The sequence below is a fragment of the Eptesicus fuscus genome, chromosome 2 (genome assembly GCF_027574615.1).
Source record: "Eptesicus fuscus isolate TK198812 chromosome 2, DD_ASM_mEF_20220401, whole genome shotgun sequence".
Lineage (NCBI taxonomy): Eukaryota > Metazoa > Chordata > Mammalia > Chiroptera > Vespertilionidae > Eptesicus > Eptesicus fuscus.
The window spans coordinates 84379114-84405524 of NC_072474.1; the positions used below are offsets into that span (position 1 = coordinate 84379114).

At 45.2% G+C, this 26411-nt stretch overlaps 2 protein-coding genes and 1 pseudogene across 2 annotated transcripts; 1 reads left to right on the top strand and 2 right to left on the bottom strand.

Annotated features, from left to right (window-relative positions):
- Positions 1-568: 568 nt before the first annotated feature.
- Positions 569-16471, bottom strand: SRD5A3 (steroid 5 alpha-reductase 3). The gene is made up of 5 exons (XM_054728960.1): positions 16168-16471; positions 9178-9320; positions 7366-7563; positions 3711-3845; positions 569-1516 (listed from the first exon to the last, which is right to left on the bottom strand). The coding sequence occupies exons 1-5, from the start codon at positions 16386-16388 to the stop codon at positions 1257-1259; spliced, it is 957 nt and encodes a 318-aa protein (XP_054584935.1). The 5' UTR covers positions 16389-16471; the 3' UTR covers positions 569-1256.
- Positions 2004-2329, top strand: LOC103284998 (10 kDa heat shock protein, mitochondrial-like). Its single transcript, XM_054724529.1, has one exon. It carries the CDS (start codon positions 2024-2026, stop codon positions 2327-2329), a length of 306 nt encoding a protein of 101 aa, XP_054580504.1. The 5' UTR covers positions 2004-2023.
- Positions 16472-21503: 5032 nt separating the features above from the next.
- On the bottom strand, positions 21504-22534 carry LOC103284975 (ER membrane protein complex subunit 3-like; annotated as a pseudogene).
- Between the last annotated feature and the right edge of the window lie 3877 nt (positions 22535-26411).

Consider the following 26411-nt stretch of genomic DNA (forward strand, 5'->3'; position numbering starts at 1 on the left):
ATATACAGCAGAATTATTGTAAGAACTTTAGAATATGCTTTGACATGCATATGTTAAAATTTAGTCAAAAGAATCTCAGTTTAACAGTTTTGGTCTTCTACTTGAGGGGTAAGTAAGGGGAGGAAATATGTAGACTATGTTAGGAATGTGCCTGATTCCTAATTAGGTTCTTTCTTCCATAGCAAGGTATACTAGTATATTAGTGCAAAATTTTAGTACCGCGTAGACCGAAATATTACATCTACATAATAGGAATAAAGTTAATACCTCAGTCAATAAGCCAGTACATCTTATGTTGCATGAATGTGAAATTTTGCTGCATCACTCAGCATTATTTTTCAGGTTTGTTTTTCTTTCACATAATGCATTTATTTCCCTTTGATTTAACCGTGGGTATTTTAACATAAGCTATTTTAAGTGTCAACTTTAATCCTCAATAGCTTCAGATTCATTCTATTAGCTAAAATAAACGCAGGCAGACATTAATCCAATTTGAATAACTACATATGAATGAGGCTACAGCACTATCTAATCCGAAGTGTAACTCAATTTCATTCAAGGCTTCTGATGCATGAATACAAAAATACTTTATTTTCAGATGCTTTCATTTTTAAGGTATTCTCCTGAAAGGGATGTCAAAAAGTATTCAATAAGAGAGGTTTCAGACTTTCTGTTGGGCTATGATTTGAGGAGGAGAGGAGTGGAAATGACTAGTGATGATTCCATACTGGAAATCTCTGTGGTAATATGTGAAAGTATAAATTAACTACAATGGACTCATTGTTCCTGGAATCTTTTGGTGTGGAATTGTACATTGTTGTTATTTTCAAAAGCTATTCCGCTTTTATTAAGATGCCACCAGGAGTCACGGAGCACTTACTGTATTACTTATTATGATGTCCAGTTAATTTGTCCCTGACAAAGCCACAGATGACCTCATCTCTTTCTCTGCGGATGTAGGTGCATATTTGGAGCTGTGTGCACATTCTGGGTTAGTTTGCTTTGAAGCAGCCTCATCCAGTTTTTAGCAGTTGGTTGGTTTTATAAAGCATCTCAGCACACCCGGGTCTGCCAGAAGCAGTTCTTTGAAGTTTCATTTTCTTGACGGATATTGCTTTGCTCATTCGGTGAAGACTCTGGGTATAAAAACAGAGTTTCTAACAGTTCTGCCGAAACTGCACTTTGGTCTCTAGACGTCCTTGTCCTTAGGAATTGAACCAGTCACCTGGCCTGCATTCTTCATGACTGACGTTAACTCAAAACAGAAATGGAAGGAAAGCTTTCCTGTGCTTCGGGTAGGAGGCAAATTTGCTTTTGTAAAACTTGTGGCTGAGGAAAGCAGCCAGAGCCTGGCTGAAGAAGACATATGTTACCACCAGCCACCAAGTTATGTTATGGAATCCCAAGGTGACGGCCATGGAGATGTAGATCATCAGCTCTGCTAAGTAGTTAGGGGAAGAAACATATTCAAACCAGTCTCCAAAGGGGATCCGGTGGTTACAGTGAATGATCACTCCTGAAATGAAAAAAGAAAACTTCTTGAATGTCTGAAGCCGTGAAAAGTAAGTTTTACCATATCACCCGCCCCCCCCCCCCAAATCATTTACAAAAACTCCTATTAGAAAAGAGTATGACAGACCTGCGTGCAAACCCCCCTCCTGTCACACTTACATTGTCAATCTACTATGTATTAAAGCCACATGCTCTGGTCACACTATCAACTGTAAATAAGCACAGGAGAACCTGTTAGGCCAACAACCCCCCAAGCTGGAAATTAAGAGCTCAGACTCCAAAAAGCCTAGAGGAAGATCCTCTTCTCTTCTGCCTGCCAGTCGTCATGTCAGTAGCCTGTGCAGAGCCCTCCGAAGCTGTGGCCGCCGACTTCCTCTCACGGGGAGGAGTTGGTGGTGGGGGCGCATGCCTGCACCTGGGCAGCCTTTACCCAAGTTCAGTGTCCAGCGGGCCGGACTGTAGGTGTCTCCTTGGGGCCCTGCACAGAGTATGAACTGCTGCAGCAGGAGTCATGGCGGGCCAGGCATTCAGAGAGTTTCTTCCCGGCTCTGACCCAGTATTAGTTGAAAGGAGTGCTGCAGAAACTGTAACCAAAGGAGGCATTATGCTTCCAGAAAAATCTCAAGGAAAAGCAATGCAAGCAACAGCAGTGGCTATTGGATCAGGCTCCAAAAGAAAGGGTGGAGAGATTCGACCAGTTTGTGTCAAAGTTGGAGATAAAGTTCTTCCAGAATGGGGAGGCACCACGGTAGTTCTAAACAACAAGGATTATTTCTTATTTAGAGATGGTGACATTCTTGGAAAGTACATAGCCTGAAATAAATCACTTGAAATGGTATCATGTGAAGCTGCCCATTTCACCGACGTTCTGAAATATTTCATCACGTAAATAACTTCTGTATCTCTTTTATAATTAACTAATGATATCCAAAGTAATGCATGCAGTGTCTCTTAAAATTTGGTTTCACTGTAATGACATAAACATTAAAAAAAAAAAAGGGCTCAGACTCCAGAGTGAGACTGCACAAGTCCAAACCCTGGCTCTACAGCTACTGGCTATGTTACCACCAGCCACCAAGTTATGTTATGGAATCCCAAGGTGATGGCCAGGGGGACTTTAGATAAGTTGCTTAACCTCTCTGTGTCTCAGTTTCCTCATCTGTAAAATGAAGATAAGACTGTACCCACCTCAAGTGAGCATATGTGAAGCTATATGTAAAACACTCCAAGTAGGGTCCAGCACAAAATAAGCACTCAGTAAACACTGAATAATACTATTCCATTTTTAATATTTCAAAAAGCCTAATAAAAACTGTACCTGTGATAAGTCAACACAAGCTAATAAAAAAGTCAAGTTTTTTGACTGGAATGATACTAACTCAATCATGGTCAAACTAGTGCTCACATACTGGTCAGACACATATATGCAGTGCAGGCCCCAAATTGTGGGCACAGAATCTATAATAATAAAAGCATAATATGTTAATTAGACCAGACAGCCAAATGACCATCTGGACGTCCTTCTGGATGAAGCCACCACAGTGGGCTCCAAGGCAGAGGAGGTTAGGGGTGACCAGGCAGGCAGGCAGGCAGAATGGTTAGGGGTGATCAGGCAGGCAGGCAGAGGGGTTACGGGTGATCAGGCAGGCAGGCAGAGTGATTAGGGGCGATCAGGCAGGCAGGCAGAGTAGTTAGGAGCGATCAGGCAGACAGGTGAGTGGTTAAGGGCGACGAGGCAGACAGGCAGAGGTGGTTAGGGATGATCACGCAGGCAGGCGAGTGGTTAGGAGCGATCAGGCAGAGGGGTTAGGGGCAATGAGGCAGGAAGGCAGAGTGGTTAGGGGCGATGAGGCAGGCAGACAGGCGAGCAGTTAGGAGGCAGTGGTCCAGGATTGCGAGAGGGTGCAGGCCGGGCTGAGGGACATCCCTCCCTCTTCCGCCATGCACGAATTTCGTGCACCAGCCCTCTAGTAGAATCATAAATACCAGGACTAGTGGGGCCAGAGAGAGAGCTCTCAGTCTAATGCTCTCATTTCACAGATGGGAAGATCAAGACCCAGAGAGGTGTCTTACCAAAAAAATGAATATTTGATCCATTAGTCACCTAATTAGGGCAGGAAGGAAAAGGATGAAAGTACATGGACAATTAACTTCTGAGTGTTAAAATCCACATGCAGTGGCTGGAAAAGATGTCTTACCGGCTTTATTTTTCCTGAGATTGCCGAGAATGACGTGGCACTTATACTGATGGACCGATGACCAGATGAACATCATCATACCGAGGATATGGAACCACCGAGTTTGCATCAAGAGATTTTTCCCGACCACATAGACTGCAGAAATAAGAACTGTGTTATTAGCCAGCGCTGCAAAATTTCACAGGCTCGGGGAATTGAAAAATCACACCGTCAGCAGAACACACTCATCCACTTATTCTGTTTCTCATGGCTATAAAATTATGCTGATCGAATTTCCCAAGTACAGGAGGAAGAACACCAAAGCAGACTTGTTCCTCAGCCAGGGGCAGCTTCAGTGGCACCTGGCAGGAAATTCTGTAACAATACATTCTCTTGTTCCTTCTTCAAATGCTTTAAGCACAGAGTTCAGCTCTATCTCCTACTCTTGTGATGTATTCTCGTGTGGTGAGACAACCCTGCTAATTTCTAAGCCTGGATTTATGCCTTCTTTCTTATATTCTACTGTCAGAAAGACACTTTCTGAAACCTCTCCCGGAGCTACTATCCCAAGCCCTTAGCTACTATCCCAAGCCCTTAGGGAGATCCTGAAGGCAGAATGCTGACTTGATGGGCTCCAGTCAATCAAGAAAACGACTGCAAGTGAAGGCTAAGGGTGGGGGCTTCTCACAAAGAGGAGAAAAGTCAACTCCAAGATGGAAAACAAAACAGCATCCCTTTCTGATTAGACAGAACCTAGTCAGAGAGATTTCATTTTAGGAAAAGAAATACTCCAAGCATTATCTTCTTCTTTCTTCTCCAGCTATGTGGAAGAAGAGAAGAATGTAGATCTCTTTAAGTACTGACAGCAGAACAACAAATTAAGGACTTCCCTACGATCAGCAGGAAGCAGTCGGGCTAGTCAGGGACCTGGCTCAAGAAACAAAGTTGTCCATCGGTAACAGGGACCAACCCGCCTGAGGCTCTGGAGCCAAGAGGGAGCCCCTACAAAGCTGATTCAGGTAAGAGAAGCAAGGATCGTGCTATTCCATGTGGGTACCTGGAAGAGAAGCAAGGATCATGCTATTCCATGTGGGTACCTGGAAGAGAAGCAAGGATCATGCTATTCCATGTGGGTACCTGGAAGTAGGACTCAGAGATGACAGCTAATGACTAATGAAAGCCCACCAAAGTCTACCTGTGTTGATTTCTTTTTTAAAAATATGTTTTATTGATTTTTTTACAGGGAGGAAGGGAGAGGGATAAAGAGTTAGAAACATCGACGAGAGAGAAACATCGATCAGCTGCCTCCTGCACACCCCCTACTGAGTATGTGCCTGCAACCAAGGTACATGCCCTTGACCGGAATCAAACCTGGGACCCTTGAGTCCGCAGGCTGACGCTCTAACCACTGAGCCAAACCGGTTAGAGCTGATTTCTTTTTAAACCTTGCTCTATATACACAATCTACTTAGAGTCTTTTAATATTCACTAGGTTTAGCCATATAACTAAAAAGTTATTTTTTTATAAGTAAAAAGTAAGCAAAATTTGAAAAATTCAGTTTTTAATCAAAAGGGCTTTAAGAACAAGTCACTACAGAATTAAACGTTGAAGCAAGTGTCTGGGAATTCACATCACTATCCAGTCACCTATTCTAAATGCAGAGAAACTGCCTGTGAGGGAAAAGAGATTTGTAAGAGTAAGCTGGAATTATCATGCAGGTAAGGGGAAGCAGGTAGAAGGCTCATATTTACTGAGCATCTTATCTGTGTAGTATTTAATCATTCGTTTGTTTATTTATTAGTTACTTATTGAGTGTTGATTGAGCCTGGATCTGTTGTAGATGTGAGGCATAAAACAGTGAATACATCAGGCAAGATCCCAGTCCTCATAAATTCACATTCCAGTGGCAGCTGCCTCTAGAATCGAGTAAACAAATCAATAGCCCAGGTAATTTCAGGTAGAGATGGTACTCTGAAGAAAGGAAAATAGAGCTGTGTGATGGGAGAGTGACTGGGGGAGATTCTCTAGACTTGAAGACAAGGAGGTGTGAAGATCTGGGTAGTTTAGATGTTCTTTCTTTTCACTTTCACACCAACCCTCTGAAATCTGTAAATATCCCTGATTACAGATGAAGCTTCGAGTCTAAGAGAAGTTAAATAAGCCAGGTTCAGATTCAGGTCCATCTAACCCCAAGCCCATTTCTATTGGACCCCGCAGCTGGCAAATGCCCCAGTGTATTCTCTCTCAATGAATTCCTGAAATCGGTTCTCCCCATATTGTCCCATATGAAGGACAATAGATGAAACAAAACACTGCTGCAGAAGGGAGTATCAGGAAAGCTTTTTGTGGGTGCCAGGCTGCCTTTTCTTCACCAGTTACACAGGAGGGCAGAAGGTGGGGCCCAGCCAGCAGAGAAAACTCCAGAAGAGATAGGTGCTGCCAATGGGAACTAAGAGACTGAGGGCTGGTGAGTTACCAAAGTCCTCAGGCAAGTTCCTTGGGGTGGAAAACCCATACTGTACACCAGGAATGACAGCTCAAGCCTTGATACCGGGCTGCACAAGAATACCCACGACAGAAAGCTCAGGGAGGAAGAACATACTTCCGTTCAGAGGACTTAGATGGAGAGACGCTAGCTGAGGAGCTGAAGCCAATAAATAATTCATGAATTGAGAACTAGCATCAATAAGATGTACTTGAAAACCATTCCTCAAGCCATAGAGGCCTTGACTTGTACTCCAGCAAGAGAGAGGGGCACGCTGATACTGAAATCAAACCTGAGGAGAAAGCTCCCTCCCTGAGGATCGGAAACGTCTCGATCTTGGTCTCAGTTTACGAGGATGAAGGTATGAAGCCTTGGACGGAGAGACAAGAGTCATGAGCGATCTACCCTACAGTGCCTGGGCTGCAAGGTGAAGTTTAACCTCAGTAAAAATTCATTTCAGTTACCACAAATAACTTGATTCTTTATAGTAAGCATGTATTGTTTTCACAAAAATGACAGTCATATATGTTAGATATTCACCTCCTCCCCACAAAATAAAACCCGCTTCATTTCCTCCTCATAAACAAAAGTCATGGTTTTGGTTCCCTCTTCCTGGTTAGTAAGAGGTCAGACTTGTTAAGACGCAGTTGTGATTTACCACAGCACTCTTCTGTCCTTGTCCCACGGCGGCCTCGCTTACAGAAAAGCTGTGCGTGATGGCACAGTCCCAAGACCTCAACGGCAAAAAAAATGGCTCCCTGCTCCCTCTTCACATCACCACTATCCACCCTGAGTCAGGCCACCCGCTCCTCCTCTGGTTTTCTATGGTTAAATCCTGCGCCACGCCACAACTTCCCCTTCCCCAGCCTCACCCCTTACCTTCCCACACAAACAGGGAGGCGGAGGCTCTGGGGAAGCAACTGTCTTTGCTGACCCTTTCTCCTGTTTGTGGGTGGTCCTGCTCCCTCTTCCTCTCTGGACCACTCTCCTCCTCTCTCCCCAGACTTACTCCACCTGAGTTCACTGCCTCACGTCCCATTTCTTCTGACCCTCCTGAAGATGTTGCCCTTCACCGTCTTTACTGAAGACCTTGTGGATGGGGCAGGTCTCCTGCCCTCAAACCTCCATGGTGCCTGAAGAGAACCTCAGGCCCCCGGTGACTCAGGTGACAGTGCCCAGGGACCACTCACCGTTCCTGCCGTCCATCGGCACTTGGCTCAGCACAGTTAGGCCGACGAGGACGTAGTAGACGAGTCCAAAGCAGTACTGCACGATGTGCATCACAGCATTGGAAAAGACACTGACATAGAGGCACTCGAAGAGTCTCCGCAAGCTGTGTAGCCACAGAAACACTAGCACTAAGAATGCAGACAGCGCCAGCTCACCCCCTACAATTCAGAGAGCAACACATTCAGCATTTCTCTTTGCAGAGTTAATCCAGTATTATATTTTCCTACGGTTACACATAGTGTTACACAAAAGTAGAGCTAGGAAAGGGCCTAGAAATCATCCAGGCTAACACTTCCCTTCTTTTTTTTTTTTTTTAGCAGTGGGGAAGTGGGCCATATGAAGTCAAAATATTTGGCTCACGGTTACACAGTAAGCTAGTGACAGAGCTGGGCAAACTCAGGTCTCTTGACTCAGCTTCATCCTGTGAAAGCCTTTGAGATGGCACCGGCCTATGCTCAGAAACAGGGTCTGCGGGTCTCGGGTCCCAGGCACTAATAGTAATGAAGATAGGAAGAGTTCCTGGGTGACCTCTGAGCAACCCCACCTGGTGGGATCCCTGGGGCTCGGGGAGACAAGAGACCCAGGCACCCGCAGAGGCAGAAAGGAGGACAGGAACTGAGACAGGAAGCATTACGCATTCCTTTCCATATTAAAAAAAAAAAAAGAAATTATACTTTTAGGAGACCGTCGTCCCTGAGATCTATCTTCCCACCTGCCTTTCACTCCTCTACCCCAAAAGAAGTCAGAAGAAATGCTGGTTTTAAAAATGACATAAACCCAGCCGGTGTGGCTCAGTGGTTGAGTGTCAACCTATGAACCAGGAGGTCACGGTTTGATTCCTGGTCAGAGCACGTGTCCAAGTTGAGGGCTCGATCCCCAGTTGGGGGTGTGTAGGAGGCAGCCGATCAATGATTCTCTATCATCATTGATGTTTCTATCTCTCTCTCTCCCTCTCCCTTCCTCTCTGAAATCAATAAAAATATGTTTTAAAAATACCACCAGAAAAACAAAACAAAACAAGGAGATGAGTTTGAATGTGTGGAGCGGGATTCAGTGAGGTATGCTCCCCTCCCCAATAGGATCTGCATGTGCTTTTCCTTCTGACAACAAGTTCCTCTGGTTACACAGAAAGGGATTGTTCCCGGGGAGCCAGTGGCGTGGCTGCGGAGCAGAGACGGCACCAGAACCATGTTTCCAATCCTGCCCCTCCCCCTCGGCCTGACATTCACGGACGCCACTTTGTTCTCACCTTCAACTCTTTATTTTAAAATTGTTCTTTATCTGAGGCAAATTTAATGTCTGTTTTTTGTAATCATTTGGCCAATAACTATGTACAGTCAATTTTATCAGGAAACCAAAGCCGTATGCTGTAACATTTGTAACCGGTGATCAAAAAGTAATTTTCTAGCACGTTTCTGGAGTTCCGAGACACGGTTTTGGTTGGACGGTATAAATGATAAATGTTTCCAGGCAAGCACAAGGGAATCCTAAAAGCTTTTCTCCTAAGTCTAAAGACGTCTATGTAAATTTACCAACAGGACAAACAGTATCAGAGGGAGAGCAGCCAGCAATGGCTGTGGAGTCAGGGATGAAGAGCTAACACTCAGCTCTGCCAAGATCTCAATGAAAGACTGGGGGGGGGGGGGGGGGGATCCCCACGGGGATGGGTAGGAAGGAGGCAGAACTCTTTTTGCTCTCAGTGGCTGTGAAATACCAAGAACAGCTTCCCGCAGGCAGGAAAGGTAGGAACAGGATGCAATGGCTGTGATTACCTCGGAACTGCACAGCCCCAAGGATTCTGAGTAAAGTGTACAGCCAGTCTGGAAAAGGCGCTCCCAGGAACAGGCATTGAGTAAGGCACCAAAGCAGGAAGCCGTTCCACAGCACTGAGATGACATAGAAGTGAGAAAAGTACCTGCAGAGGGAACACAAGTTAGGCAATTGTCAGGACAGAGCCCCTTTATTACGCAGAAAGACTATTGTTATTGTCTAAAGTTTTACATGTCTCCTTTTCCCCCACTGATGCCCCCCCACCCCCGAGCCATTCCCACCCCGAACAAGCCCCCACCATCCCAGTGTCTGTGTCCATTGGTAAGACTATTTTTTAGTGTCCTTCTCTTCTTTCCCCCCATCCTCAAAGTCTAGTTCCTCTTTTTTTTTTAAATATATTTTATTGATTTTTTACAGAAAGGAAGAGAGAGGGATAGAGAGTCAGAAACATCGATGAGAGAGAAACATCGATCAGCTGCCTCCTGCACACCCCCTACTGGGGATGTGCCCGCAACCAAGGTACATGCCCTTGACCAGAATCGAACCTGGGACCCTTGAGTACGCAGGCCGACGCTCTATCCACTGAGCCAAACCGGTTTCGGCCTAGTTACTCTTTTTAATAGAGCCTGAATCCTACAGGTGTTCAGATCTCAAAACTTCTTTCAAAGGATGGGACTGGTTAACTCATAGGAAAAAAGAGGCCTCCTGAGGTTAACAAGAATATGATTGACGCTGTTAAGCTTAGACTGAGGTTCAGTTAGTAAGCTCTCTTACCTCTGGGTAACTGGATTGGGCTCAAGTTCCAAACCAGTGGGTCCCAGGCCCTGGCAGAGAGAACCTGGACTGTGCTAAATGCGAGCCAAATCTGTGAGATTTCTAAATCTGGAGCAATGTTACTGCCATAGCCATACAACTGTTACACAAGATTTACACAATTACAGGCGCTCAGGGCTGTAAGAAACCTTAGAGGTCTTCCGATTCAGTCTTCTAAATTGTGCTGACCTAAAGTACTTAGATGATAAATATTAACTCATAAAACTAGGTATCAACTCCTGAGGGTTACAGCTCTCCTATAACTACAGCGCTTATTTTGCACTCAACACAGTTACACATGAAATACAAATAAAACCACAAAACCAATAAAAATTGCAATTAGCAATGTTAATTGGATGTGAAAGATGATGCTGGTTTGCCGAAATGAAATCACCTAATATGGCACAAGGACCTAACGGTTTCTTTGGCGGTCCACTTACTATTTTTCTCTATCCAAACCAATTCAGAATCATTCTGACTTTGCAAGGTGCCTGGAGGTCATTTGGCCTTCCCTGGTATTCAGTGCCTCATGTATATAGTAAGCCCCCTTCCCTCTTGTCTCATTAGACTGTGACAAAGTAAGATGACCTGGAGTCAGGAGGATTAAGTATAAACCCAGGGACTCCTCTTCCAGATGATCCAGAATATTCTGTGCACCAGAACTCACAGTGCACCCAGACCATGCCCACGACCCCGTCTGACGAACAATGACCTAATACGATCATTCCACAGTAACCCTCTTAATTCTCCCAACGACTGTTACAGATTCTATATCACTGGATCTGCCCTCTCTGAGCCGTCCTATTCCTAATTCGGGTCTTCTCCAGGCTCATGAGCTTAGTTTCTTCAAATGTTCATGCATCAGTGTTAATTTCACAACCCCCTCCACCCTGCAGGCCACTGGCCTTTGGTTGCCTTCCCGTGTTTTCCTTAAGACACACTTCCTAGTCGTCGTCCTAATACATCAAGGTTGCAGGTTCAATCTCTAATCAGGGCACATAAAAGAAGCAACCGACGAATGCATACATGAGTGGAACAGTACATCGATGTTTTCCTCTCTTTATCTCTCTTCCTCTTTCTCTCTAAAAATTAAAAAAAAAAAAGAAAAAAGACACACTTCCTAGAAGTGAGGCCAGGTCTGGTCTGAGGCAGGAGCAGAGCAGATGGCAGCAGCACCTGAAGGTGAGGGATCTGCTCCCGAAGAGCCGCTTTACCTATTTCATTGTTTCACAAGTACTGACCGAGCACTTAAAACATGCCAGGGACCGTTGCTGGAGCTGGGGACGCAGCAGGGAGCGATCAGCCCAGGTCCCTGCCTTGAAGTTTACCTTTCAGTGGTCAGTCCACACATGAGCCTGTGGACATCTGGGTAATGCCGGGCTGTGGCACCGAGGGGAGGTCATCCTGGACAGGTGGTCAGGGATGGCCTCTCTCAAAGTGGCACTTGGCTAGAATGAGTAACCCTTGTGAATTTGAGGGGGAAGAACTTTCTAGGCAGCGGAAATGACAACCATCCAGGCCCCGGGGAGCAGTGAAGGACACCTGTGTGGAGAGGGCTAGACGGTGAGGGGGAGGGCACGCACGCTACAGGGTCTTGTAAGGACCCTGACTTTCATTAAGAGTGTGTGTGTGGGGGGGGAGGGGTGAGCGAATTTGAGTAGAGTGACCTGAAGTAGTAATTTGTGTTTTTAAAAATCCCTCTGGCTGACAGAAAAGTTCTGGAAACTGATAGTGGTGATGGTTGCACAAACATGTGAATGTGTTTAAAGCCACTAAGGCATACTCTCAACAGGGATTAAAACGGAAAGTATTATGTCGAGTACATTTTACCGTAATAAGAAAGAGCACCACTCACTCATTTCACGATTCTTTAAGTTTAGGAAACAAAACCAAAGAACGTCCCTCTGGAAACCAGGCAGAGAATAGTCTAGCCTGGGGGACACCCGTTACGATGATTTCACTTCATCCTCACAACAATCCTATACAGTGTATGTGGCTGATGAGAAAACTACGGCTCAGGAAGGTTAAGGTCCTTAGCCACAGTCACACCGTGAGCGGCAGTGTTTGCTCAGACTCAGCCCTGCTGACTGGAGCTGAAGTCACACGGCTGTACTCCTACTCATGCCGTTCCGACCGGCCTGAGCCCGCTCTCCTGGCCCTGCGTTACACGTACCCATCCAAACCTCGTCTAAAGCCAACCAAGTCACTCGAGCATGTTTGGTGTAAGCTGCTAAGCCACATCTTGCTGTGCCCTACTTCTGCCATGGTGTTCCCGATGCACAGGCAGCCTCTTGTTCTTACCCCTGCATTTTGTACACGCCAGTGCTTGTTTTGCTTGCCTGATGTCCCTCTAGAGAAAACATGTTCTACTTTTGATAAGGTTGTATGTCTTGCTTTTTTACTAGTAAAAGACCCAGCTCTAGCCTCTTTTTCCTCCCTTGGCACTTTGCTTAACGGAAGCACTGTTTTCCTAGCCCTTGGGAACATGGATCCGTATGGTAAACCCAGGGCTTAACACTGAGCAAGCACTCCTTTGATTTAGCACATATTTTCGTGCTTATTATAAGCCAGGGGCTGCTCTAGGCTCTGGGGATACAACAACGAAAACAAGAGACAACAATTCCTGCCTCTATGGAGCTTATACTCTCACACAAAGTAAATTTTACAGCATGTCAGGAGGCGGTAATTATTACTGAACAGACTAAAGCCGGGAAGAGAAGAAGGGATGCTAGGATGATAGAATATACGTTTAAACAGGACGGGCAGGGCACACCTCATTGAAAAGGTATTTGAGCAGAATTATAGGAAGTGAGAGCATAAACCATGTCGCTATCTGGGGGCAAAGCTTCCCAGCTAGAGCAAACAGGCAGTGCAAAGGCCCTGAGGTGGAGAGAGGACTAGCAGAGAGGCCCATAAAACTGGACTGGAGCCACGGGGCGGGGGCGGGGGCGGGAAGAGGGGAGCGGGGAGAGGGGGGAGAGACTACAAGAAACAAAGTCAGTGAGGTGGTGGGGACAAGGGTCTTGGGCTCGTCCTGTGAGTTGGAAGCCACTGAATGGTTTTGGGCTAGGAGACATGATCTGACTTAATACACATTTGCTGACTGCCAGCACTGAGGCCAGGCCCAGAGAGGGGTTAAGGGATTGACTAAGAAAGGAAACTAATGTTCCTCTGGCTAAGGCCCTGCTCTGGGCTAAGTGCTTTAATGTCATCTCCACCTACATGACAAGCAGGAGCTATTTATGCTGACACTCCAATCCATATACCATCTCTTGACTGGACCCCGAATACCCTCTTATGCAGTCTTTCCCACACAACAGCTAGTCATCCTTTCAAAACATAGATCACTTCTGGGAATATGTCTGAAGAAACTGGAAACACTAATTCAAAAGAATATATGTACCCTGATGTTCGTAGCAGCGTTATTTACAATAAACAAGACATGGAAGCAGCCCAAGTTTCCATCAGTAGATGAGTGGATAAAAAAACTGTGGTACATTTACACAATGGAATATTTACTACCCAGCGGTAGAAAAGAAGGAAATCTTAACCTTTTGCGATAGCATGGATGGACTTGTGTTGTGGAGCGGATGCGAGTAAACGACCACTGGAGCCCAGACCAAATTAAAATTTAGGGAGCCTTTATTAGCCGGGCGGCCAGACGACCTGGTGACTGCTCTGCCATTCTCCACGCAGGGAGACCAGAGAGCAGCAGCGACTCTTTGTGTAGGACCGCTTTTAAGCACATTAACCACATCCGGTTTTTGCAGAACAAGTAACCCAAGACAAAACAGTTTTTCCCAAGCAACGTCAGGATCATGCCAATGACGACCATGTTATTCACAGGGTCATCCTGTTCTCCAGAAAGCTGACAGTGTTCTGTGAAAGAAGGCCTATGTGCTGGGAAGGGGCCATGAGACCATATCTCAAGGCTTGGCCTGGTGTCAGCAGTGACATCTCTATCTGGGGCATAGTCCACGGCCTCTCTGGAATGCTCAAAAATTCCCACTCTCTAACACTTGGAGAGTATTATGCTAGTGAAATAAGCCAGTCAGAGAAAGACAAGCACAGTACCATATGATTTCACTCATATGTGGAATCTAATGAACAAAATATACTAACAAAATAGAAACAGACTCATAGAGACATAGAATAGACTGACAGCTGTCAGAGGGGAGGGGGTTTAGGGGACTGGGTGAGAAAGGTGAAGGGATTAAGAAAAAACAAACATGAATCACACAAAGCCATGCTCCCTTCCTCACCCTAAAGCCATAAGCGGCTTTCCAGCTTTCCGTACACTCCGCATAAAAGCTAATCTCCTTGGAGGCCTGTAAGGCTCTGTTGAGCAGTGAACTCATCTCCTGCCCCACCCCTCCTTGTCGCTGCCGCCCCCACCAGTCCAGCTCTGGATCAAGTAACCCTGCTGGATTCCTCTGAAGCACTTACTAGTATTAACACCTGAAATTATTTTGCTTGTTTTACAAGATTTGTTTACATATTTACTGTATGTCTTACAAGAACAAAAGCTCCAAGGGGCCTAGAATAGCTCCTGGCCTATAGTAGCTCTCTATAAATACTAGTCAAAAATGAATGAAAGCCCTAACCGGTTTGGCTCAGAGGATAGAGCGTCGGCCTGCGGACTGAAGGGTCCCAGGTTCGATTCCGGTCAAGGGCATGTACCTTGGTTTCGGGCACATCCCCAGTAGAGGGTGTGCAGGAGGCAGCTGATCGATGTTTCTCACTCATCGATGTTTCTAACTCTCTATCCTTCTCCCTTCCTCTCAGTAAAAAATCAATAAAATACATATTTAAAAAAAAATGAATGAAAGAGAAGAAATCTCTCTCATCTAAAGTAACTCTCAGAGCAAGCACCCAAGTTAACTAATAATCCGATTCAACCTAAAACCTTTTTTAAAAAAATCTTTCAAAAGATATTGATCAAGGACCTTATTATTTCTCAGGCGTTGAATCAGGGATATGGTTACAGACAAGACAAATTTAACGCATGGAAAGTGTAGAGTCTAGAGCAGGGGTTCTTAACATTTTTCTTCCATGAACTGGCTCCGTTGGCAGTATGATGAAGGCTCTAGGCCCCCTTTCAAAATGTTATGACAAGCATAAAATACGTGGGGGTTACCAAGGAAACCAAATGTACGGAAACATAGGTAACACAACTACTAATAGACAAGTCTTTGATATAGTAACAATTGTGTTTCTCAACTAACGTAACAAATAACAAGATCTAGTGGGAAATAACTACAGCATCCTTGCAGTGATGAAAAATAATGTTTTGAGGCCTCCAATATTTTTAATGTAATATAAAAAACTTCTAAATCTCTACCATCTAGAAATGTTTGGCTGACTCTTACCAGCTATGTCCTGAATTCAAAGTAAAAAGAAAAACAAACCCCAAACCAAAAAAATCAAAGTATAATAACTCTTGCAGTTTCTGAAAGAATTCTATTGAAGTCCTAACCCTGTAATCTTTCATTGATTTTGGTTAGGAAACCTATTAAAAGCCAAACGGAGCTTCGGGATCGGGCTTGCCTAACATGTACCCTCACAGACAATGGTCTCCAGGGGCGCCTGCCCAGGTGCGGGTTAGGAGGGTCGGTGCAGCCGAAGCAGGTGGCGCCAGGCGTGGGGACCAGCATCTCGCCCTTCCTCCAGGCTACCAGGGTCGAGGGCGGAGGAGAAAATGGAAACAGAGGCGCAAAGGGCGGGCCTGCCTTCATTTCGGGTGAGTTCTGGGGACCCCCAGTAGACTGTAAGCCCCTGGAGTGAGTGCAGGGGAGCGGGAAGGGGGGAATCGGGAGACAAAGAAGACTTTCATTTGCCTCTTGGTGGCCAGGCCTCAATGCAGAAGCGTTGCCATTTCTCCCAAGGGAAGGACTCCGTGCGGTCACCAGTTCACGTTCCTGCGCCCCTGAGAGTGCACGTGGCTCAGCTCTCCGGCGTCGGCGGACGTTGGGGACGTTTCGCCCCCCGGGGCCCCGAAGCGGACGCGCGCGCCAGCGGGGAGACCCGGCGAAGGCGCCGCGTGGGAGCACCAGCCGGGGCCGGCCGCGCCTGGGCCGCGCCGCCCCGCGCCCGCCTCTGCTGCCCCCTGCCGGCTGCGCGAGCCGGGCGCCCCGGGATCGCGCCCCGGCCCCCCGGACTCAGGCCCGGCGCGCCGTTACCTCTTGGGGACATCAAAGCTCCGGCAGAGGGCCGGGCGTGGCGGCGCTCCCGCTTTGGTCTTCCCGTAGCGGATCAGGTCCTGGAAGAGCGCGCAGCTGGGGAGCAGGCGAGGCGGCACGAGCTGCAGCAGCAGCGTCAGCAGGAAAGCGGCGGCCAGCGCGAGCCACACCACGCGAAGGGGGTTCAGCATCCAGAGCGCCGCCCCAGCCCAGGGAGCCATGGCCCGGCCGCTTCCGCGCTCCCAGGGCCCCCGCCTCCAGCGGGCGCGGGACCGGCCCCTCGCGCGCCGCGCGCCGGTCTCGGGCGGGCGGGCGGGACTTCGGTGACGCGGCGCGAGGCGGGGACGCGCTTTGACCCTCCGGGACGTGCCTGCGCCGCCGCGCGGGAGCCCGGGGTTTGTCTCTCATCTGACTCAGGGATGCCCGAATGCCACGCCAGAATACGACCCGAGTAAGCGAAACTAACTAGGCCACGTGCCGGCAAGTCTTCGCCGCCGCTTTATTTTCCATGGAAAACACAGAAACACTCCAGTACAATTGGAATGGGACCTACGCCAGTCTGTGTGGAAGGAATAAAGAAAGAGATACAAATGGTCCATAGACACATCAGAAAGTCTCAAACATGACCCATCCGAAAAATAAAAATCTGTACTTCAATGAGATACAACTTCGCAGCCAGCAGGATGGCTATAGTCCATAACAAGTGTTGTGGAGAAATCAGAACCTTCATATATCTCTGGTTGGAATATAAAAATGGAGCATCCATCTTGAAAAATAGGAATTTCCTCAGAAAGTTGAACCTACCGGTACCATTGAATAATGTCACTCCCAGGTATATAACCACAAGAATTGAAAACATATGTCCATAGAAAAGCTTGACCATGGGTGTTCATAGCAGCATTATTCATAATAGCCAGAGGTGGATACAACCCAAATGTCTATAATCAAAATGTGGTATATCCTCACAATGGAAAATATTTGGTCATAAGAGGGAATGGAGGACTGATGCATGCTGCAATATGGATGACCCTTGAAAACAGTACAAGTATAAGAAAGCAGTCATAAAAGACCATATAACAACACATTGAGATCTGAAGGGGGATAATTTATACTCCCCTCTTCCTCTCCTAGTGCCCAAATGGCAATCTTACTTAGAACTTCAGACCTATCCTCTGGGAAAAGCTAGAGCCCAGAATCTGCTGAGCCTCCCAGACTCAGTTTTGTTTCCCAAATTCATGGAGCAGGTGAGTCATTCTCTCTCCCACAGGGAGGAGTGAGTGATGGGGACTGGAAAAGGTGCCAGACATGGCCATTCCATGCTTTTTCTTTATCTTGGTAATCCCTCCAAACATGGCTTGCCACTAAAGTACTGTCTCTATTCACTAATTTACCAAATATTTATTGAACACCCACCATTGGCAAAGTGTATCGTGAGGACTATATAGACTGGGTTGGATGGCCTCAGAGAACTAACGTTTTGGTTGGGGGATGACAACGCTAAGCATCTGAACAGTTAAACCACAGTCAGCTGCTTTCAGTGTTGTGTCCTGAACTCCTTTTGGCTCCATGTCCACTCACTTCTCTGGTGATCTCATGTCTCAAGGACTGAAATAAGGATGCCAACCTCAACCTTTCCCTTGAACTCTGTCCTACTCTATCTAATTTTTCAAGAATGAATACTTTAAAACCATCTTAAATTCATCTCTAAAAGAAATCTCAGATCTTTCTTCTCTTGCTCCTCCCTTCAACCAAATCTACTCATGTCTCAGTTTCACCAGGAACTGATATCTCCATTGCTCAAAAAACTCAAAGTCTTCCCAGACACTGCTTCTCACCCACCTGCAAATCCTGCTAGTTTTACCTTCAAAATATGTCTAAATTTGATACCATTTCATTATCTCCAACATATCATCCTGGTCCAAGCCACCATGACCTGTCTTGATTGTTATAATAACCTTCTAACTCCTGCTTTCTGCCTTGGTCCCCACGGTCTGTTTCCAACACAGCAGCCACAGTGATTCCTTCCAAAGGAGAAGTCAGATCGTATCACGTCTCTGCTAAACCCTCTAGTGGCTTTTCCTTGTACTGAAAGGCCCATTCCAAGTTGTACATGGTCCTATCTGGTCTGGCCCCTCTACCTCTCAGACTTCATCTCCTGCTCTTGCCTGTGTTCACGCCACTCCCCACATGCACACTGGCCTCCGTGGTGTTCTTCAACCTGCTAAGCATGCCCCTGCCTGAGGGCCTGAGTACTTTCGTTCCATTTGACCAGGCAGCCCTCTCCCAGATATATGCACGGCCTCCTCCCTTGCCTTTTTTCAGGCTCCCACTCAGAATTAAGAGAGACCACCCTATATAAAATAGTCTTGCCTTCCTTTGCATTTCCTTCCTTAATATTCTCCACATCACTCATCAGAACCGGATGTACCATATATTTCATCATTTATGTGTTTCTTGTTTGTTTCTTCCATGAGAATGAATGTGGCAGGAGGGCAGGGATTGGTTTATTGGTTATTGTTTTTCTAGTACCTTTGTCAGTGCCTGGCATATAGGTGCTCAACAAATATTGTTGAATGAGTGAATCATTCCATATCTATTTAAGATATCAGTAGAAGAAATGTTGTAAGGCAGTACATAATGTCATTGCCAAATTAATGATATATAAGTTAATATTCTGGCTTATTATTTTTATTATTACCATTCTAATAATTATGTGCAACAGTCATTGTTCAATATTACATATGACAAGCAGGATTGATGTCCTATTATTTTATTTAGGTTAATAACAAAACCTGAAATGAGTAATGGATAAAACATGAGGAAATAGGACAATTGAAAGGAAGAGAGTGGGAGTTAAACTTTCCTTCCTATATGACTTACATCATTTAAAGTAATTCCAATAATGTGCTTCCTAGTCTACTTAGTATATTCAATTCGTATAACACAGAAATTAATTTCCTACGTTAAATCTACATTTTTCAGTTGGCACACAAAAAAGTGATTTTTTTTTATGAGAGAAAACATTTGGGCCATATGTACAGTGTACTGGAAATTGATTAGGCTTGATTTAATCTGTCTTAGTAAAAATCTTTACAAAAATGAGTGAAACTATTTTAACAACCTCTGCTCCTTGGAATTCTTTGTCAATATTAATTTACTTGGAACCTCCTCTTTCTATGTGATGGATTTTATTTTCATGAGCAAAATTAGTATCTATTTGAATTTTTTCGTAATAATGTGCTTAATTCCAAAGAAATTTTAACATTAAAGCAGTACTAATTTTAGCTATAGTTAAATACTTAAGTGTTTTCCTGAATTTCTTAACATTGTTACCACACAATGTAAAGGGGGGAACATTTCCTGAGGTTTAGAACCTAATCTATGGAAACTAATCTGTGCATTCAACACACTTATTCAAAGCCTTCTATGTGCTAAACACATTGTGAGGAGCTGGACATGCAAAGAATGAATCAGACCCACCCACAAGGAGCTGAGTTACAAAACTGAAATTCCTTCTTTCACCTTCTTACTTATCCCGAAGGAATCAGTCTCTAACTTGTTTTTACTGACTCAGCAATTGACACATTATTGATTCCAGGAATCAAACCCTGCCTTTTTTTTTTTTTTTTTAAACCACCAAAGGAGGTTATTTGTAGGAATAGTTTAGAAAGCACAGGCTTTCTCCATTCTTGTGGAGTAACTTGGTTGCACAAGTGCTAAGGAATACCCTAGAATTCTGTTATAGGTATCCCTGAGGACACTATTTTCTTATCTATTTACAATAACATGTTTTATTTCCGTGCTAGTGAAGCAGCAGTCTGTTTTATTTTTACTCCACGAGATGGAAGGGTCTGCAGTAGAGGGTGGGGTATGTGGAAGTTTCAAGACCACTGGGGAATCAGGCTTTAGGGCAACCAACTAGATAACCATGAACAAGCCAAGTTACCACTCTGGGCCTCAGTTTATTGATTTGTTAAATGAGGGGGTTGGATGACACAGCAAATCTCAAACTTAATATATATATATATATCAGTCACCTGGGGATTTTGTTAAAATGCAGATTCCTATTCAGTAGGTTGGGGATGGGGCCTGAGATTCTGCATTTCTAACAAGCTCTCAGGTGGTGAATGCAACCCAGGCTGCTGGTCCATGGCCCAGGCTGTGAGTGACAAGGGCGAGATCAGCATTGCCCAATAGGAAGGAAATATGAGCTGCATATGTAACTTTAAATTTCCAAAAGCCACATTGAAAAGATCAAGATAAAAAGTTAAAAATAATTGGGATAATATATTTTATGTAACCTCATAATAAAAATATTATTTTAATATGTCATCAATGTAAAAATTATGAATAAGATATTTTACATTATTTTTTCATATTAGGCCTTTGAAATCTGGTCTGTTTTACACTTGCCACACATCTCCATTTGGACTAGCCACATTTCAAATACTCAGCAGCCACATGGGTGCTACCTACCACTTATACACCATCTCTGCAGCTCATTTCAGTGCTAATAACATTCTCCAATTCATAGCTTACATTTCAGATAGACTCCTGCCTCCAGGTGGCGCTAGTGTTCTTTGTTTCATCCTTGAAAATTTATTTTTTGCTTGGGTGAGAGCCGTACAAAAGGCCATTTAGCATTATTTTTTTTTCATTTAGTTCCTTTTATTAATTCATCCCTCCCTTAGTTTATGATTTCAGGATGTAATAATGTTAAGTATATTATATTCTCTGTAACTTTGTTCAATAACTAAAGCCCAACAAAATTATTATTATTAAATTATAGAAGGAACAAAGTCATTGTTATCCACTCTTGGAAGGAGAAGCTATATAATATTGATCTCTGATTATATAATAATTTTAGACACAGGATAGTGACTAGTTATTCAGCAGAGCAAAAGTGGAAACAGGAAAATTGCTGACCAGTATATATCAGACTCAAATAATCACTTTGTGAGACATTGTTTTATGACTGGTACTTTGTATTGGTGGTTTATGTGTTGAATTTTCTGAAAGAAATGAATATAAAAATAAACCTCAGTTTCATCTCTGTAATTTTGTCTCTACTCCAGGCATACTATTCCTTAGAGATTATGGTTTCTGGAGGAATAATTTTAATACTCTTCTTAGCTTTAAGGTGTGAGCACTGACCAAACTTTAAAAAGCTTGATATGATTTCTTTTGTCAGAGTGTGCCTTCTAATGATAACTAAAATATGTCAGGAATCATGAACAAGGTGTTTGCATGTGTTCACTTATCGTCACAGTAAACGGATGAGGTAGATACTTTTATTATTTTTCATTTTTTTTGATCCTTGCTGCACATCCGCCAGCTCATGCATCCTCCTTTTTATTCCGAGAGGCTCCTGCTCAAACGAAAGTTACAAGGTTAAGCGCTACTCCGAGTTCCTGACAGCTAATTCCTGCTTGGTCTTCAAAAAATAGAGGTCTGTAGTTCCTTTTTGAACATGCCTTCGAAGTGGAGGTCTTTGGCCATGAGTTCCTCTTCGACATCATCTAGGGCCCACTGGTGATCTGTCAGCTGCAAGGCTTCCCACTCTGTCTTGAAAGCTTTGTTGGTGTCTGCGGGCGTGGCCATGGCCGCTCCAGTCATCGGCTCCTGCATCATCCGTGATTGGTCAGCGGCATGATCTTGGCCCAAAATCAGAGAGTAAATGCTCCGAAGCCCAAAGACCTTGAGGAAATACCAGGATGCAGAACTCACCCGGGATGCATCTAACGGGAGTAGTTCGATTCCTTGCTGTAGCACCGGCTTAAAACGGAGGGTCAGTGGACACGGGACCTTGGTTGTGACAAAGCCTGAGAATGTCATGTTGATCCAACCGCCAATGGAATCACAGGGAGAGCGTTTGTTACATTGCCTTTCATCGTGTCCGTTAGCATAGTGGGATCAGTCACGGGAGAAGGAGGCACCACCTTCCTTTTAGTTTTTTTTTGAAAAATCCATCCTCCGGGTTGTTGAAGTAATATGTTCATGTCAGGAAAGACTGTTTGGGAATGTATTTTCCATTTTCCCTGAGGACTCTGCTTCGAAGTAGGACTTGACTGCCGGAGACTTGTTCCTGGGTGAGCTTTTTGTCGCTCTGCAGCAGGATGGACACGTAGTGGCGGATCATGCCCACGAAGAAGGTGGTGGTCACCATGGGCGGGACCACCCAGAGGCGGATGTTGGAGTCCAGCAGCAGCTCCGGCCCCGCCATCTCCACAAAGCGCCAGCTCCTGACCAGGGGTGGCTGGGTTTCTCTTCCCACGGGTGCCGGGCTCCCACTCGAGTTCGCCTCCGAGCCTTCTCACGCCCTCAGCCTGGTTGGCGCGGGACCCTACTGCAGGTTCAGGCCCGGCGTACTGACCCCAGGTAGATACTTTTATTATCCCTACATTTCAAGTGAGGAAATGGATGCTTGAGATATTAAAGAACTTGTCCTGGGCACAGGACCATTAAGAGGTAGAGTGGGAATTCACATCCAGTCTGTTGGGCCCTCAAGTTCATTCCCTTAGCTATTACAATGCATTGATTAATCACCCTTCCTTTGCTTTAAGCAAAATTTGCTGGTCAGTCAACAAAATAGTCAACAAAAACTATGATCTGTGATATCTAAGTGTAGAATATCCATGATGGAGGAGGGGGTTGTCTTATATATTTTATATATTTTTATTTTTTTGTTAACCCTCATCCGAGGATATTTTTCCACTGATTTTTAGGGAGAGTAGAAAAGAGAGGGAAAGGCAGAGAGAAACATCGATGTGAGAGAAACACATCGATTGGTTTGCCCCCTGCAGGAGCTCAACCAGGGCCTGGGCCGGGGAGGAGCCTGCAACCAAGGTACATGCCCTTGACTGGAATTGATCCGGGACCCTTTGGTCCAAAGGCCCATGCTCTATCCACTGAGCCAAACCGGCAAGGGCAGGGTTGTTTTTTAATAATGATAAGCCATAACATATTTAAAACAAGGTCAGAGAGCCCAAAGCTCAGGTACTTTTGGTCTGACTTATCATTTGACTAGTGACATCCTAAGCCAAGTCACCCACATTCCATTTTATACGTCTATGGAACAGAGTGAAATGGGAATATTTTTCATGGAAGTATAGGTTGAATACATGACATGATTTCATGACAACTTGCATAACAGATTCCTTGCACATAACCATTGTAAAAGTATATTCATTGTATTGTATCACACATGGATTTTCCAGCAGTTTTTATGTGCTCTCTTTTTGATGCATACAATACAAAATAGTGCATGTGTATGAGAGAGAGGTAGAATTGAGTTCAAATTCTTTTTTTTTTTTTCTCCTGCTAACCACTGGCTCTATTATCTGGAGTAATTTAGTAAATCTCTCCTGGATTGTTTCCTCAAATAAAAATAAGGGTTGTTTTTTTTTTCCTCTGAGGATGTGTCACAAGAATTAAATGAGATGATATATATTAAGTCTCTAGCACATAGTTAATACGCAGTGTTAATTTTGTTGAACAATAAAATAGAAATATCAATAAGCTATCCCTACCTGCTTATTTTAGTTTTTAAAGGAACTTGATATCCAGTGATAAATGGAGCAGAAGACCGAGGCTACTCCCCAGGCAAAGAAAGTCTACTTCCCCAACTCCCCAAATTCTCAATTTTTAAAAATGAAATTGGGCCAACTTCATCTAATTTATGCAGCAAACTGCTTTAGTTCTCCACTTTGCTTTGGCAGTGAAAACCAGTCTCTTAAGTAATCTTGTTGAAGGGCTTATGAAGACATTATGGTATTTGGCTCCCTATCTTATCCAAGTCGCCTGGATGAAAAATTTGTCTTTCCTTCCCCTGCTTCAGACAAAGGATTTATAACTCCTTTAGCATATTATTGAAGCAGAGACAGTGCGGAAACGTGACTCCAGGCTGACTTTTATAGGCCCCGTTTTGGATGGGCAGCACAGGCGGAAAAAATACATTGTTTTTATTTTTTATTTTGTTTGTTTATTTATTTATTTTTAAATTTATTTTTATTGACTTCAGAGATTAAAGGAGAGGGAGAGAGGTATAGAAACATCAATGATGAGAGAGAATAATTGATTGGCTGCTTCCTGCACGCCCCCTACTGAGGATCGAGCCTGCAAAATATATTGTTTTTAAAATGTCAGAATTTTCTGATATAAAAGGAGTTCTTTTCCCCTTCCCTTCCCTTCCCTTCCCTTCCCTTCCCTTCCCTTCCCTTCCCTTCCCTTCCCTTCCCTTCCCTTCCCTTCCCTTCCCTTCCCTTCCCTTCCCTTCCCTTCCCTTCCCTTCCCTTCCCTTCCCTTCCCTTCTTCTCTTTATCTTTTCTGACCTTTCTTGTCTTTTTTTTTTTTTTTTTATCTTTGATGGTATGTGACTGCAGCTGAGAACGTACAAATCTTAAAACTTTTCACTGGGTTCTTGAAAACCAGCCCAAATATTTTTTCCTCATCAAATTCCTCTTTTCTTGTTGGCTGGGAACAGAGCCCTCTAAGCCAAGTGGTCACAGTTCACACACAAGGAGAAGGAAAATCTATTTTAATCCTCCAAGGATTAAGGGACAGTCTGCTTCTGACACTAAAAGGGGATCTGGCGGGGAGGGGGGTGTGTGTGTGGATAAACGATTCATGATGGAACATGATCTCAGAATATCCTCCAAGGACACAGCGGTGCCCAAACAAATATGGAGTATAACTTCTGCCCTGTGTCGTAGGTTTGGAAAAAAGAGTGGAGACTTGCAGAAAGAGGGAAAACGTTATCAAGGAGAAAGGCAGACAATGGCCTGGCATGAATGGTATCTCAAAGCAGATAAGGGAGATCTAAGCATGATGGTTTTGGATTATACACAAGGTTCAACTGACAGGGAGTTTTCCCACAGAGAAAGCTGGTGTCTGCTGTCCTTTCTATGAAGTGGTTCAAAGTAGATAGTGATGTGTGGTAAACTGGTGGTGGGAGACAATGAAGAAATGATGGTCCTTCAGCCCCCTCCCCCATTCCCCGACACTCTCCCTGGCCCACTATTTCTGCACACCTTGCTCATATTACTGAGCGGCCAATAGTGATGTACAGAGGTGAAGTGAACATAGTACCGGCTTTATAACCACACTAGAGGCCCAGTGCATGAAAATTCATGCACTGGAGGGGGGCGTCCCTCAGCCCGGCCTGCCCCCTCTCACAGTCTGGGAGCCCTCCGGGGCAGGAGGTGACCCAGCAATCAGGGGAAGGTGATGCCCCCATCACACCTCTGCTGCTGCCACTGCCGGCAGCACAAGCCTCGGCCGGCCCTGGTTACCTGAGCCTCGGGTGGCTCTGGGCAGCTGGGCAGTTGCCATCTGAGACTTGTCTGTGCCTCAGGCCGGCCCTGGGTGGCTGAGGGTGGGTCCGGCCACACCACGCACCTGCCACCCCCCCCTCCCACACAGGGCTGAAAAGACTGGGGGGGGGGGGTGGGGGGGGGGGGCTGAGCGCCGCCATCTTGTGGCTATGGGCGTCGCCATCTTTGACAGCATGATGGTCAATTTGCATATTCCCTCTTTATTAGATAGGATGAAACTGAGTTTACATCCCTGCCCTCCTCCTAAGGGACCATGGCAAGTCCCTTAGCTTCTCTGAATCTTCATTTCCTCCTCTGGAAATGCAAACACTATCTGCCCTGATAACCTAACCGAGTTGTTGTGAGAATCGCATGAGGGAATGGAAAGGAAAGTGCTGTGTAAGTTATCGAGTGCTGCAAATGCAAAGTCCAGGGATAACGATAACCTAAGGAACGGAGGAGTGTTATGTCTGGATTTCTGCAGATCTCAGGTTCAGGTTCGCTGATGAAATCTCCTTCCCTCCTTCTCGTTGTCATAACAGATGGGAGGACTTGGCCGGCCTCCATCAGATGGGTTAATATATTCCAGCGTAGAAGGGCCGGCACCTGCCCTCACGGCCTCAGCTCCCGGTAGTCCTTCAGAAGCACTATTTCCTTACTCCCTGCTATGCACCAGACGCCAAGCTAGACCGCTTACCTAGGCTTTCTTCCTGATGCTCTCATCTGCAGAAGAGAGCACCCAGAGTCCGAAAAAGAAAACATGTGCTCAAGTTCACTCAGCTGGTCCATGGCAGGGCAGGATTCCAAGGCAGGAGCCCTTTATTCTCACAGGGTGTGGGGGTGAGTCTTCGCTCTAGTTTTCCCCATCTTACTTTCCTCATGCTCCTCCTCTTCACCCTCCTCTCCTGCTCCCTCTCTTCCCCTCCCCACCCC

What these genes read in the sequence shown, in the direction of transcription:
- LOC103284998 (XM_054724529.1), top strand. Translation starts at nt 2,024, where the DNA reads ATGGCGGGCCAGGCATTCAGAGAGTTTCTTCCCGGCTCTGACCCAGTA.
- SRD5A3 (XM_054728960.1), bottom strand. Translation starts at nt 16,388, where the DNA reads ATGGCTCCCTGGGCTGGGGCGGCGCTCTGGATGCTGAACCCCCTTCGC. An exon ending in TGGGGCTGTGCAGTTCCGAG is followed by an intron (nt 7,564 to 9,177) that starts GTAATCACAGCC and finishes TCTGAATTGTAG; the next exon opens with GGGGTGAGCTGGCGCTGTCT. An exon ending in TCTCAGGAAAAATAAAGCCG is followed by an intron (nt 1,517 to 3,710) that starts GTAAGACATCTT and finishes TTTTCATTTCAG; the next exon opens with GAGTGATCATTCACTGTAAC.